Source organism: Camelina sativa, chromosome 4, assembly GCF_000633955.1.
Source record: "Camelina sativa cultivar DH55 chromosome 4, Cs, whole genome shotgun sequence".
In the NCBI taxonomy this organism is placed as follows: Eukaryota; Viridiplantae; Streptophyta; class Magnoliopsida; order Brassicales; family Brassicaceae; genus Camelina; species Camelina sativa.
Window position 1 is genome coordinate 28,144,977 of NC_025688.1, and position 12,518 is coordinate 28,157,494.

The following is a 12,518-nucleotide window of genomic DNA, read 5'->3' on the forward strand; positions in this document are numbered from 1 at the left end:
TGCCTCTTCTTATCAGAGAAACCGAAGTAACAATGATTCTCAGACGATTTCGTTCAGGCTCGGTTCTACAGCTTCATCATCACATAGAGGGTTTGCTGTTCCGAGCTCCTCCATTGCGACGAGAAGCCAAGCTGTAAATCCGACTGAAGTGGTTACTTCGGGTACTTCTGCTTCATCGTCTAGGAGAAGAACAGAAGATGTAAACAATGGACCTCGGACCAGGTCTAGAAGGAGGCTGAGGTAACTGTAATAAAACCTTCGCCAGAATCTTGACACCCTCGTCTGATTTTGGACTGTTGCTGAATTTCCTTCATTACTAAAAACCACATTTGACACACCATGTCTGTCTGATGTATGTATGCACATTCTATGTGTCCTTGTAATTTCTGCTAGCCTCTTAAACTTCTCGATATCATAGCTTTGTTTTTTTGGGAAAATAATTTATATAATAACTTAATTTCTTGAAGTGTTTGATATCATCAAGTTCAAGAATTCAAGATTTCCCAAGTAGCTTATGTTTCTTAAACTCATGGGGTACGAATCTAAGGGTAAATTCGTAATTTACTATAAAATCTCGTAGCTGGGAATTAAACGTCACGCTGTTTACTCCAGAACCTAAAAAACGGCAAGTAGTTAGTAACTTTCGTTTTTTTGTATATATTTATTTACGCGACTTGTAAAAAGTCATCGGCGATTGATTTAATCTTTTGTCATCGCCGTCGTCGAACTCTCTCACCGGCGATAATGATCTATGTTGATGGAATACCAATTCAAGATGAGACCTTGTCTTCCTCATCGCAGGTGAATTTAGTTTTTCTTCGTCGTCTCTTACTCACGAATCTCTCTATTTTAGGGGTTTAACTAGGAAGTTAGTAATGTGGTTCTAGATCGTTAAACCTGGAATTGGTTTTGCTAAATTTGATCTTCTTTTGTTATCATATCCTCTGATAAGTTTGACTCCACAGCCAAAACTCTTATAAAAAATTTGCTTACATAAACATTATTTGGTGAACAGGGAAGTAGCTTGCTTCTTGATGTAATGAGTCATCCTGCGATAATATCAGCTTCTGAATCTTTCAATAATCTTGAAGAAAGGAATGTATCTTTCGGTGAAAGAGATTCAGAGAGCTCAACAAAAGACAGATATGTTTATGTATTCCAAAGCGAATTTGCTACTGTGAATCCTGCGCTTGTTGATGTAAGTTGTTGTTACATTTCAAGTTAGCTGCTGCATTCTAGTAGTGTTCTTTGGTTCTCTAATGGCTTTTTTCTAATTGTTTATTGATGAGAATCAGTTTGTTGGCACTGATGAAGCAACAACTTGTGTAGGGCTTGTTATCCGCAACAGAAAATCTGGAATGTAAAAGGACTGATCCTACTATATATGTTATTGAGCGGATAAGGCGCAATCAGTTTTTAAAAAAATCTAATTTTTATGGTTCATCCGAAACTGCAGGACGTCTATTGCACACATGGATTCGCCAGAAATTGTGGATTTGGGGTTAAGCCAGATGTTATCATTGGTTTTAGAGGATAAAGATGCTGAGTTAGATGTACATTATCTCTCTCCTTTACATTTTATACCAGGTGTCTTTGAGCTTATGGTAATCATTCTGTATTTTATTTTGAGTGCTTTTGTAATTTATGTCCACGCCTTTGTATGCAGGTACATTTGATTGGTGGTTATGAAGATGTCGACATAAAAGTGTGTACTAGAAATTTCTTTATTTCTCAGTCTAGTTACTACTAAGCTCTATTAGTGTTATTAAGCTGAATGCATTGAACGTTATATGCAGAATGCTGATGGTGGTGACTATGCCAAACCAGAGGGTTACTCTTATCCTTTGTGTTGCAAATTAGTAGATACTTTCCAGAAGAGACGAGAAAACTTTCACATTCAAACCCTCTTTATTCTTGGGCACAATACCAAGTTGGATGCACAAGGGAATACGTGCCCCATTTTCAATGGATGTCTGGTTAGTCTACTTTTGTCTGTTTTCTGCTGTTTACACCATATGCTTTTATTGTTTTCTTAGGATGTTGATTATAAGATGTACTAATTGGTTCTGTACAAATTAAGAATCGAAAATTGACAGTTGGTTATCTAAACTTCGTAGGTGACATGTAAAAACTACGCTTTTGTAATTGGTTTTCATTGTCTTTGCTCCTTAGGGGTTAAGATAGAAGTAGGAAGTGGAAGTCTTTCAAGTAGACAAAGAATTGTGTTCATATAAATTGGTAACTAGCGTTAAGCTGTTTATTTGAAACCTTTATATCAGGTGAATACCTCCACCGGTTCAATTTTCCCAGCCAGTTTCGACAGAACATCTAGATGTCCGGATGAGATTGTTCGTAGGATTCGAGTTTCATCGTCATGTGAAGATCCTAGCTGGAAGGGAAAGCTACTTGACACATATGACACAAAAACTGATAGATTCATTATTGCACCATGCCGCTGGTAAAAACAAAACACTAGTTGTACCGCGCTTTTCATATAAGCTCATCGACCATTATATTTGTCTTGCTCGCCAGAACTTAAGTAAAGACTATATCTACTATACTCTCCATTGCAGTTTCATGAATTGCGTTTTCGTTTGTGATACAGGACAATGCGTCTGATTGAATATGTTTGGGAAATTAATCAGCTTTCTGATGAAGAAATCCTCACTAATTGTTCTACCTCACCTTCTGCTGAAGGTCGAGACTTCGTAGACAACTCAAGAAGGTTCAAGTCATTATTCTAGCTTCAATTGGTTTGGATCATTATCTATATAAAATAGAACAAACGGAACATAGTAGATTCACATTCTCCTATGTTGTTGTGTGTTTTCAGGGTTTGGGAGTATTTACTAAAATATCCGGAGTGGAGCAAAACATTCCCAATGAGACAACCACGTGTGTTTGAAAGGACTGCTGATGGACACTGGACAAAATGCTAACTGTCTCACCCTAATCGGTGACATTATCCACGAATCTGGCTATAAATAACGGTTTGAGTGTATCTATCTACATTTACTTTAATGGAATTGTTTGCACCCGGGGAATGAATCGTAAATCTGTAAATGGTTAAGAACACATGTGATTCTTGAATACACACGATGTTCTTTTTTCTTTTATTTTTTTTGGGTAACAAGCATTGTATGTTTGGTTCCTGATGGGACCGATCGGGTCCGTTAGGCCTAATTGTTGAGGCCCATGGTGTTAATTAGATTTGGTTTGAAGTCATTACTCTCTAATAGAACAAGGTTAACTACACGAACTTATCCAACATCTTTATATCATACATTTTTTAGGTTTATCCCAGATTGAATAATTACTCTACTAAGTACTAACACAAGCATGATTCGTAAACGTAGTCCGACCTAACTTTCACAAAAAAAAGACGACGGAAAGCAATTCTATTTATAGTAACCAAATAGGGGCATTCACGTAAATGTCTACAGACCTTCTTTCTGAAGATGTTGAACGAAGCCTAACTGGGCCGGCCCCGCTTCTGTTCATGGGTTTAAAATTTACAATTTAAATCTTCGTTTGCCCTAATTGTTTGAAAAAGGGAGAGGGTCAAAGGATTAAAAAGCAGCGGTTAAAACTAGGGTTACTTACTCTACTTTTAGGTTTTATTTCTTCTAACTAATAGTATCTTACAAAATTTACTTTGGTATAAAATTCTTTTAAAAGAAATTCAAACTTCCTTTCATTGAATTGGTGTGAGTCTAGTCTCGTATGCTAGTATTAAGTACATATCTCATTGCTTGGATATAGGAAACAAATTCAAACTCTGATATTTTTTTAATTTGGAATTGGAATTTATTTGGATTAAATTACCCCTAATGAAAAAAGGTATTAAAATAAGCTGAGTGAAAAAAAGCGAGCGAGTTAGACAAGAAAGCAACAATACAAATTTAAATATAAAAGTATTAATAAGAGGAAGCAAAAAAAAAAAAAAAATCCTAAAACTGCGAGCGTTTATGTTTGTGAGAGAGAAGAAGAGTTTATATGGAAAAAAAAAAGTTGAGCAAGGAAGAAGAAGCATGAACGTCGACGATACTAACAACAACGACTATACCTGCACTGATGATTGCATCGAAGAAGACGATGAGAATAACAAGAACACTAACAAGAAGCGCCAAACACAACAAGCATGGGGCACGTGGGAAGAGCTGTTATTAGCATGCGCCGTTAAGCGACACGGATTTGGTGATTGGGACTCCGTCGCTACGGAGGTTCGTTCCCGGAGCTCCCTCTCCGACCTCGTTTCCGCTAATAACTGTAAACACAAGTATCGGGATCTCAAACGTCGATTTCACGAAAAAGAACAAACCGATGCGGCGGCAACGGCGGAGGAAGAGGACGGAAAAGATGAGAAAGTCGGTAATAATAATATATCTTGGCTCGAACAACTCCGGAACCTTCGTATAGCTGAGCTCCGTCGTGAAGTTAAACGATACGATGTTTCAATACTGTACGCAAAAAAAACAGGATTCTCTGTCTCTGTCTCTCCGTCGACGGATCTGAGTTTTTTTTTTTTTCCGATTTTGACTTTTTTTTTAATTTGGTTTTTTTTTCTTAGATCGCTTCAGTTGAAGGTTAAGAATTTAGAGGAGGAGAGAGAAGAAGAGAAACCAGATCTGGAAGAAGAGATGAAAACAGAGAGATCGGAGAACGTCGGTTCTGAAACTGAGCACCGTGAGAAGGCGGAGGAATCTGATCGGGATAACGGTTCGATGAACGAGTCGAACTCTACAGAAACCGTCGGGGAAGACGAGAGAGTTGGCGGAGACGAACCGAGTCAGACTCGGGATGGTGATAATAATAATCCTGATCCGGTTAGTAAGGACACGGCGGAGGAGGAAAGATCGGTTAGTAGAGGATCGGAAGCGAGTCACTCAGACGAGTTAGGCGAGTCGGGGACGTCGGAAGGAAAGTGGAAACGGAAACGAAGGAAACACGGTGGTTCCGACGAGATCAGATCGGGTGAGAGTAAATCACAGCCGTTGATAGGTCTTCTTGATCTGATTCGGTCCCATCCGCGTGGATCTTTGTTCGAACGCCGGCTTCGGAGCCAGGTATGCTCATTATCTTTATTTTTTTCCTTATTTTCTTCGATTTTTTATATATTTAATCATCTTAAATTAATTCGGAAATTATCTTTAATTAATTCTTTTACTAATTGGAAAAGAGAGAAAAAAAAACGAACTAATTCGTACCTAATTATAGAAATCATGCATAATCATAATTTAACAATATTCGTTCTGTGTAAAATCTTCTTACAAATCCTATTTTGATGAGATAATCTGTATTTTAGGAATATTTTGAAGAGATATTCCGTATATTATATGGAATCTTTACATTTTCTTGAAACCTTTTTTACGTTTAGTTTTGGACAATTTAAAAGTGAAGGTTTTTAAATATGGAGAGAGAGAAGGTGAAGAGGGAAAAAAAAATAAAGAGTTTTGTTTAATATAACGAACCCACTTCTTTCGTGGTTCACCGTTGTCGTTTTGGTCACTCAATCTAGTCCACGTGGCAGAGTCTTGGTGTAGCATGGCTTTTGTCGTCGTGTCTCACCGACCGCTAACTTTTTATTTGGGCCTATGTTATTTTGTAACTTACGTTTGTGAAGTCCATTAAAAACGCAGGAAGCTAAGGATTACAAGAGCATGGTTAAGCAACATTTGGACATTGAGACAATACAGAGAAAGTTGAAGCAAGGATATTACGATTCTTCAACCCTCACTTTTTACAGAGATCTACAGCTTCTCTTTACAAACGCCATTGTCTTCTTTCCTTTATCTTCCGCAGAATCAATGGCTGCTCACGAACTAAGAGCCGTTGTTTCTCAAGAATTGAGGAAAGAGACCGGGGAATATGGTCCTACGTTAATAAAGCGGGAAGTATCGGCTATGGATAGTGGCAAAGCTGATGCTGAAACGTCAGACTCGTCTCTCTCTAGAGAGAAATCTCCGGCTCTTCTTGTTGTTTGTAAGAAGAGGAGTTCTGTTTCCACTAAGGCTTCTCCTTCGTCGTCAAGCTTTAGCCAAAAAGAGGAGACGAAAGAAGAGACATTATCAGAGGAGAAAGAGAACATTGGGACTGGTGTAAGAAGCTCGAGACGGGCCAACAAAGTGGTTGCTGCTACTGCTGCGGCTATCTCTAACATTACCAAGAAGGGTAAAAGCAAGAACAAACAGAAACAGACGGAGTCGAAAACAAACTCGTCGCATAATAATAGTAGTAAGGAGGAGACAGGTAAAACAGAGAAGAAGATGATTTCATTAGATAAGAAGAAGAGTGTGGCTGATTTCTTGAAGAGATTAAAGAACTCCCCACAGAAAGAAAGTAAAGACCAGAATAAGAGCATTGGAGGTGGTAAGAAAGATAGTAAAACTAAACAAAGAGAACTTAGAAGTAGCAGTGTGGGTAAAAAGAAGGCCGCGGTAGAGAATACTCCGGTGAAAAGAGCCCCCGGGAGACCACAGAAGAAAACAAAAGAGGCAGGAGCAACTGCAACCGCATCTGCCACGGGAAAACGGGGTAGGGATACTGGAAGCACGGGAAAGGACAATAAACAGCCAAAGAAAAGAATCAGAAAGTGAGATTAGAAAACACCTTTTGCCCCTTTGTTGGCTTTTCTTAAGATCTCAAGGTATTGTATATCCATAGCGTATGCTTTGGAGTATATTATCTTAATTCTAACATTAGAAATCATATTCTCATAGTTATGGATTAGGAAAGTGTCTTTTGGCTTGTTGGCATCAGTAATATCCATTCCTTCTTCTGTTATATGTTGCTCATTTCCACCATTTAAGTCCTTACAAAAGCTAGAGCTACAAAGAACAGATACCGAAACCATTCAATTGAACATATATCCAACAAAACCAAGATTAGGGTAGCACTAATCCCTAGTGTCAGCAAAAATTACAGTCAGATACCCAAAAAAGGGTTACATAAGTTGAGACTCTGACCTTCGATCTCTTCTTCACCGGCAATCAGTGGACCTTACATGACACTGTGCCTTGGCAAAATGGCTTGATTTAAACATAAGCTATCGGCGAAAGGAACCTTCTGTACAAAAGAATAGGAAGGTGAATTTCAGTGAATGTATGTGATTTTGAGATATAAGCATTTCAGTCTTATTGCTCAAATGGAAGAATGTCACTAGAGGATAAAGGGGCTTGAAGATGCTAAGTTCTTGGTATCAAACTAAAAACTTGCCGTTTTCACCATCGGAAATATCTCCAAGTTTTGCTATTGCGCCCACAAGTGCATGCTCTTGCTCCTAGATCAAAGGTAAACCATTTGAGACTTTTGTATGTTTAAACATAAACACAAAATTATGAAAGAAAGGATCTCTGTTGTTGTAGCAATCGAACCTCCAAAATTCTCTTAGCCCTTTCAACTTCTTGAGGATCTGGATTGTGTGCACGAAGAACTCTCTCCACCTATGAGAACCATCATTATTTGAGAAATAATCATAATTACCGCGCTGTAAAACTCGCCTAGTAATCAATTAATACTAACCTCTCTGATTAGGACATTTGTTTGACGGATCCGTATATCGTGATGTTTCTTCTTCCCAGTTCCATTTTGTGATGTTCTGAAATCCTTTCTGATAGTGTTCTTCGCCAAACCGCTTCCTCGTTGTGGAACACTGTTGGGTCCAGTAGTTTTATTCAGTCCATGACCTTGTCCATTGTAACCATATCGATTACCAATCCCAGGATCCTCTCCTATCCACTCTATATCCCCAGGAGATATCTGTTAAGAATTAGAGATCTTCTTTACAAACTTACAGAGATTAATTGTTGATCAAAGTATTGAACATCTGCCTCATAAGTTTCAGCAGACTACCAATCAAAAGTAATATTACCTCTGAGAGATTAACCCATTCCCATGTCTCATGAGGTGTTCCAATGTCATAAACTAAAGCATGACGACCCTAAAAATCAAGATTAGGTAAATATATAAACATGTATGATAAAATTTCTTAGTTTATTTAAAAAAAAAAACAGAATGCCAATTTAAGAAGCCACACACCTCAACTGGATTATACTTGGTGATGACAGCATCGTAAAATGTATTGTCATCAGGCCACTTTGTTTTAACTCTTCTTCCTATAAAAGATTCAGGATCGGTTCCGTTTGTGGGTTCACTTGAACTAGTAGGAACAGATGGTAATCTGTTCATGACTTGTCCTCGTGGAGGTTGATCTGAAGGATGGTATGAGACAGGTTTTGCGGAAGAAGAACCAGGAAAAACCTAGAAACAGAAGTAACTTGTAAGAAACTAATTTCAGAATAAAAAAGATTCCAAAATTTTCTGAGCATTTAACAACTCACTGATTTATGTTTTTTGCCCTTGACAATAGGAACAGATCCTCGTTTAGCTGCCGATGAAGCAAACGGGTGAGTGGGATCAGCTTGAGGATGAAAAGAAGGTGACGGACTGGAGAATGGTTGAGAAGGAATAGGCTGGTTTGGTTTGTGCTTCTTCATAGAAGCTGAAACAGAAGGGCTTGGCAATGTATCGTGAACCAGTTGAGCAGCATTGCGCATACTTTGTTGGATTCCTCCAGACTGTCTCCATTCCCTAATATCCCGAAAAAACAGTATGTTATGAATTAAGAAAAAGAAAAGAAGGAACCTTTTCGACTAGATGAATGCTCAAGTTTGTAGCTCTCACCTTATCCTTTGTAGTGTATCATCTGCGTTAACACGACCTAGAAGCTCTCTATGGTCCTCATTCCCTATACTCAACTCTTTACGTAGTTCAGTTATTACACTTTCTTTTTCCTGAACAAGATCCATTCATTAAAAAAAAAAAAAAAAAAAAGATGTCATTTCACCTAGGCAGAATCTAACACAACTAGAGAAATCAAAAGTAGAGCGAGATTCAAAAAAAAAATACCCATGAAATAGCATCTCCTTGAGCTTTAAAGGCTCTAATAATAGAGATGTATGCTTCTTTCTCAAACTGGTGAATCTGAGCTTCCATATCAGCGTCATACATTTTAGGGTAAGAAGGAGGAAGATTCGATGGTCTACCATTAACAGACACACGTCCTCCTCCTACGCCTACTCCTCCTCCTCGTGGAACCCTATGCGATGGTGGCAGATCATCATCTGTTCCTGCATTATCCAGTCAAACCCTTTTTGTAATCACCACATACAATCAATTATAACACAACTCACTCTAAAGGTTTCAGCTTAAGATCAAAACTGGATATGTATAGGTCAAATTCAATCTCGGTTTCTACATAAGTAAACCTGCAATTTTCCACATTCCTTAGTAACAACAAGAACCTAAATTTCATCTTCAAGAAACACCAAAAAAAAAAAAAAAAAAAAACGAGAACTTAACACCAATTCACCAAAAACCACAATGTATAACAGCACCGGGACGGAGAAATCCCAAAAAGTTGTGTAAACCCTAATTTCATTAACTGATGATAGAACAAGGAGCTTATCGCTACTAGAGAGTCTTGGGAACTAACCACTGCTATCAAACGATTCGAAGTCCATCACGAAGCTGTTAAAACTCCCAATTCAAGAGAGACTAATCTCGAAAAGATGAAATTGCGAAAGACGGAAGAATCAAAGAAGAAAGCACAATTTCGAGGTTGATTTCAATTTGACTAAGAAAAAAAGAGACTCGATTTTGATTTGGTTGAGCTCAATTTTGAACTTTTGTAGAGTTGTTGATGAAAGAAAAAAAAAAAAAAAAAAAAAAANAAAAAAAAAAAAAAAAAAAAAAAAAAGATCAATTGATGTTTGCTTCGGCAACAAATCAGAGAGCTCTCAAGTAAAAGAAGTTGATTGATTCAGCTTCTTCTTAGATTACACAGATTTGCCAAAATAAGAAGAACACATTACCCAAAAAACCAACAACAAAAAAAAAGTTTTAGATTCATTCTTATTAAATTTATCAAAATATTACGAGGGAATCAAAACACCGTCGTTTCTTCGCTGAGATTTTTTATTTTAAGTGAACTTTTTAAGAAAAAAAAATTCTCAAATATTCTGATTCTTTGTTTAAGTCTTGCCCAAGCCCAATAGTCTTTTTCTGACAAAATGTTAATATTATGGCCCAAATATAACACATTTAATCTGATTAAGTTATGATGATTAAAAAATCTCTATTGTTTTTAATGAATTTTTTTGTTTGTTTTTTTCTTCGTTTTTTTAATCATTAACATATGTCGAAAAAACTGATAAAATCACGACGAAAACTCTATATAAAATATCATGTGATCATAAATATAATGTACAGTATGTTGTTCCTTCGATGAGTTTTCAAGCAAGTACGATGGATGAGAAGATTCGTATTCAAACTTTGGGATAGGTGAAATAGCTGACCAAGAATGGAAAATACGATAAGAGTTCATTTTGATGGGATCCTCTTAACTAATGTTTCGCCGTCACTTTTTTATATATTTTTACTAACCAAAGTACCATATTTTAAATTAATCATGACCGGATTGTTTTCTTTAATTCTTTAATATGTATGCATGTAACCGGAATTGGGCTAACCGGGTTTAATAAACAAATTCCAGCTTGAATTTGATACTTCCTAGCTGAACTGTTTTTTGCTTTTTTAACTAATACGTACGTTTGGATTAATGAAATTCTCATTGAAGTAAATGATTGTGTAGTCGAAAGTAAATTTTTTTAGTGGTTAGCATTTTCTATTTCCACTTGAGTTAATTTCTATTCTTGTATTTTAAATTTGCACTCTTTTTATAAACGTCTTTAATGTAATGGATAAGGTCTGTATAAGTATAACACAATAATATAGGTTAACTTGGAATCAATTAATATAAGGCAGTGCATGCCACTCACCACGTATTGTGTTTTCATAAGATAACTAATACTAGAAAACTCTGTTTTAATAAACATCTAAACGTTTAAGTTGCACCCAAAAAAAAAAAAACAAACATCAAAACGCTTTGCTTACGGTTTTTGCTTTCATGGTTAAACCTAGATCATTTTATACGGCACTGTCCGGATTAGAATAGAATTGGTTAAAGATTTGCCCATCTGAGGGGTTCGCTTTTTTAAAAACTAATCATTAAAAGAAGACTAACAAAAATGATAAAGTCGTCTCTACTTGCTGTAGTTTAATGTGATCACTGTATGAAATAAAACATAATCTGGATTACATTTAAAATAGTACTACAGTATTTATCAAAATAGCTTTTTGCTTATAAATAAATTTGTATTTCACTGTCTTATTAAATTTAAAAACTTTGTAACGAAAAGTTGTCAAAATATGAGTATTCTGATAGTTTTTTATAATCAGAAACGAAGACAGCTATTATACTTTTCGTTTTTGATTAAAAATAAAAATAAAACTATTTTATAAGATTAAAGTGGAAAAAATATACGATCCTTCCAAACCAAATAATGACCGAGGTTCATCACAATTTGAAATCAGAGAGACAGTCTTTATCAATATATTAAATAAATACAGTGTTAGGTTTGATAAATTAACGTATAAATGTTATATTGTCCGACAAATCCCAACGCGTCCCAGAGTCCAGACCACACCAACCTGTGAAAATAACCCTTCACAAAACAAAAACCAATACTGACAACAACCAAAAAAAAAACAAAACCAATAATAAATATATTTTGTCTGAAGCAAACGTTAGAAAAGTAAAACAAAGCAAACGTTAGAAAAGTAAAACAAAAGGAGTCCCTAAATTAATCAAAAAGAGTTTGAAATAAATAGCCGTTACAAGAAAACTACTTGTCGCTGTTTTTAATCAAAAGGCATTTGTTTTTACGGAAAAGTTGCCAATATAGACTTTTCAATTCGAACACGTCTTCACGTTTCCCTTGAGAAATTAGCACATCCCCCCGTATATGTCTCTTTGCACTACAGGACGTGCAATGATGCTTTGCTTTCTCACTTATAATTCTTTTTATGAATCACACATCTTTAGATTAAAAATTTATTTAGATATTTTTTTGTAACAAAAAAAACAAAAAAAGTCACTCACGTTTTACTATTCTTTTCCTATTTTGATAGACTTGATAGTCATGATATTGATAAGGTCATTTAATTTGTTTCCAGTTTACTAATTAAGAAAATTAATTATAATACTTATCATTCACTCTCTCTCTCTTCCCCTATATAATAAACCTCCACTTCATTCTCATCATCTTGAAAGAAAAACAAGATCTAGTAATCAAAAATAAAAAAAAATTTAAGAATGAGAGGTAAAAAATATCTTTCTTTACTAGTGATCATTGTCTTAGCCTCGAGTGAAGTTCTTGCCAGCAACAACAACTCTTCAACGCCTAGATTAAGAAAAAGTGATTTCCCAGCAGATTTCATCTTTGGTTCTGCAACCTCTGCTTACCAGGTTCCTTTTTAATATTTTCTTCTTATTAGTTTTCCTTATAAAGAAAAAACAATTCCTACCACTCGTTCATTATCTAGAAGAAGAAAAAAAACAAGAAAAGTCCGATCACTGGTTAGAGAATTTATGTTTTTTTTTTTTTTTTTTTTTTTTT

General features: G+C 35.9%; 5 protein-coding genes across 6 annotated transcripts in view; 4 read left to right on the top strand and 1 right to left on the bottom strand.

Annotated features, from left to right (window-relative positions):
• The window catches only part of LOC104782988, a 4,659-nt gene extending 4,202 nt beyond the window's left edge, over window positions 1–457 (top strand). The window contains exon 3 of the mRNA XM_010508063.2: window positions 27–457. Within this exon, the coding sequence (XP_010506365.1) occupies window positions 27–244 (218 nt within the window). The 3' untranslated portion in view covers window positions 245–457. The remainder of the gene's footprint in view (window positions 1–26) is intronic.
• LOC104782989 (protein N-terminal asparagine amidohydrolase) lies at window positions 685–3,225 on the top strand. Its single transcript, XM_010508064.1, has 9 exons — window positions 685–801; window positions 1,016–1,198; window positions 1,296–1,360; window positions 1,457–1,553; window positions 1,667–1,705; window positions 1,797–1,976; window positions 2,280–2,458; window positions 2,606–2,725; window positions 2,834–3,225. The coding sequence occupies exons 1-9, from the start codon at window positions 745–747 to the stop codon at window positions 2,937–2,939; spliced, it is 1,026 nt and encodes a 341-aa protein (XP_010506366.1). The 5' UTR covers window positions 685–744; the 3' UTR covers window positions 2,940–3,225.
• On the top strand, window positions 3,934–6,783 carry LOC104782991 (uncharacterized protein DDB_G0283697). Its single transcript, XM_010508067.2, has 3 exons — window positions 3,934–4,462; window positions 4,571–5,066; window positions 5,640–6,783. Exons 1-3 carry the CDS (start codon window positions 3,969–3,971, stop codon window positions 6,594–6,596), a joined length of 1,947 nt encoding a protein of 648 aa, XP_010506369.1. The 5' UTR covers window positions 3,934–3,968; the 3' UTR covers window positions 6,597–6,783.
• Window positions 6,599–9,904, bottom strand: LOC104782990 (protein EMSY-LIKE 4). 2 transcript variants are annotated; one of them, XM_010508066.2, is made up of 11 exons: window positions 9,494–9,904; window positions 8,908–9,128; window positions 8,683–8,792; window positions 8,340–8,589; window positions 8,038–8,259; window positions 7,871–7,939; window positions 7,522–7,758; window positions 7,374–7,442; window positions 7,216–7,279; window positions 6,966–7,065; window positions 6,599–6,821 (listed from the first exon to the last, which is right to left on the bottom strand). In XM_010508066.2, the coding sequence occupies exons 1-10, from the start codon at window positions 9,519–9,521 to the stop codon at window positions 7,046–7,048; spliced, it is 1,290 nt and encodes a 429-aa protein (XP_010506368.1). In that variant the 5' UTR covers window positions 9,522–9,904; the 3' UTR covers window positions 6,599–6,821; window positions 6,966–7,045. The 2 variants fall into 2 exon arrangements, with proteins under 2 accessions (XP_010506368.1, XP_010506367.1); XM_010508065.2 differs by having other exon boundaries at window positions 6,599–6,827.
• LOC104782992 (beta-glucosidase 15) overlaps window positions 12,147–12,518 on the top strand; it is a 4,476-nt gene continuing 4,104 nt past the window's right edge. The window contains exon 1 of the mRNA XM_010508068.2: window positions 12,147–12,369. Coding sequence (XP_010506370.1) covers window positions 12,215–12,369 — 155 coding nt within the window. The 5' untranslated portion in view covers window positions 12,147–12,214. The remainder of the gene's footprint in view (window positions 12,370–12,518) is intronic.

Coding starts and splice junctions, on each gene's coding strand:
- LOC104782989 (XM_010508064.1), top strand. CDS start 745: ATGATCTATGTTGATGGAATACCAATTCAAGATGAGACCTTGTCTTCC. Junction 802..1,015: donor CCTTGTCTTCCTCATCGCAG/GTGAATTTAGTT, acceptor TTTGGTGAACAG/GGAAGTAGCTTGCTTCTTGA. Junction 1,554..1,666: donor ATAAAGATGCTGAGTTAGAT/GTACATTATCTC, acceptor CTTTGTATGCAG/GTACATTTGATTGGTGGTTA.
- LOC104782990 (XM_010508066.2), bottom strand. CDS start 9,521: ATGGACTTCGAATCGTTTGATAGCAGTG. Junction 8,793..8,907: donor AAGGAGATGCTATTTCATGG/GTATTTTTTTTT, acceptor GATCTTGTTCAG/GAAAAAGAAAGTGTAATAAC. Junction 8,590..8,682: donor GATACACTACAAAGGATAAG/GTGAGAGCTACA, acceptor TCGGGATATTAG/GGAATGGAGACAGTCTGGAG.
- LOC104782991 (XM_010508067.2), top strand. CDS start 3,969: ATGTTTGTGAGAGAGAAGAAGAGTTTATATGGAAAAAAAAAAGTTGAG. Junction 4,463..4,570: donor CGATACGATGTTTCAATACT/GTACGCAAAAAA, acceptor TTTTTTTCTTAG/ATCGCTTCAGTTGAAGGTTA. Junction 5,067..5,639: donor AACGCCGGCTTCGGAGCCAG/GTATGCTCATTA, acceptor TTAAAAACGCAG/GAAGCTAAGGATTACAAGAG.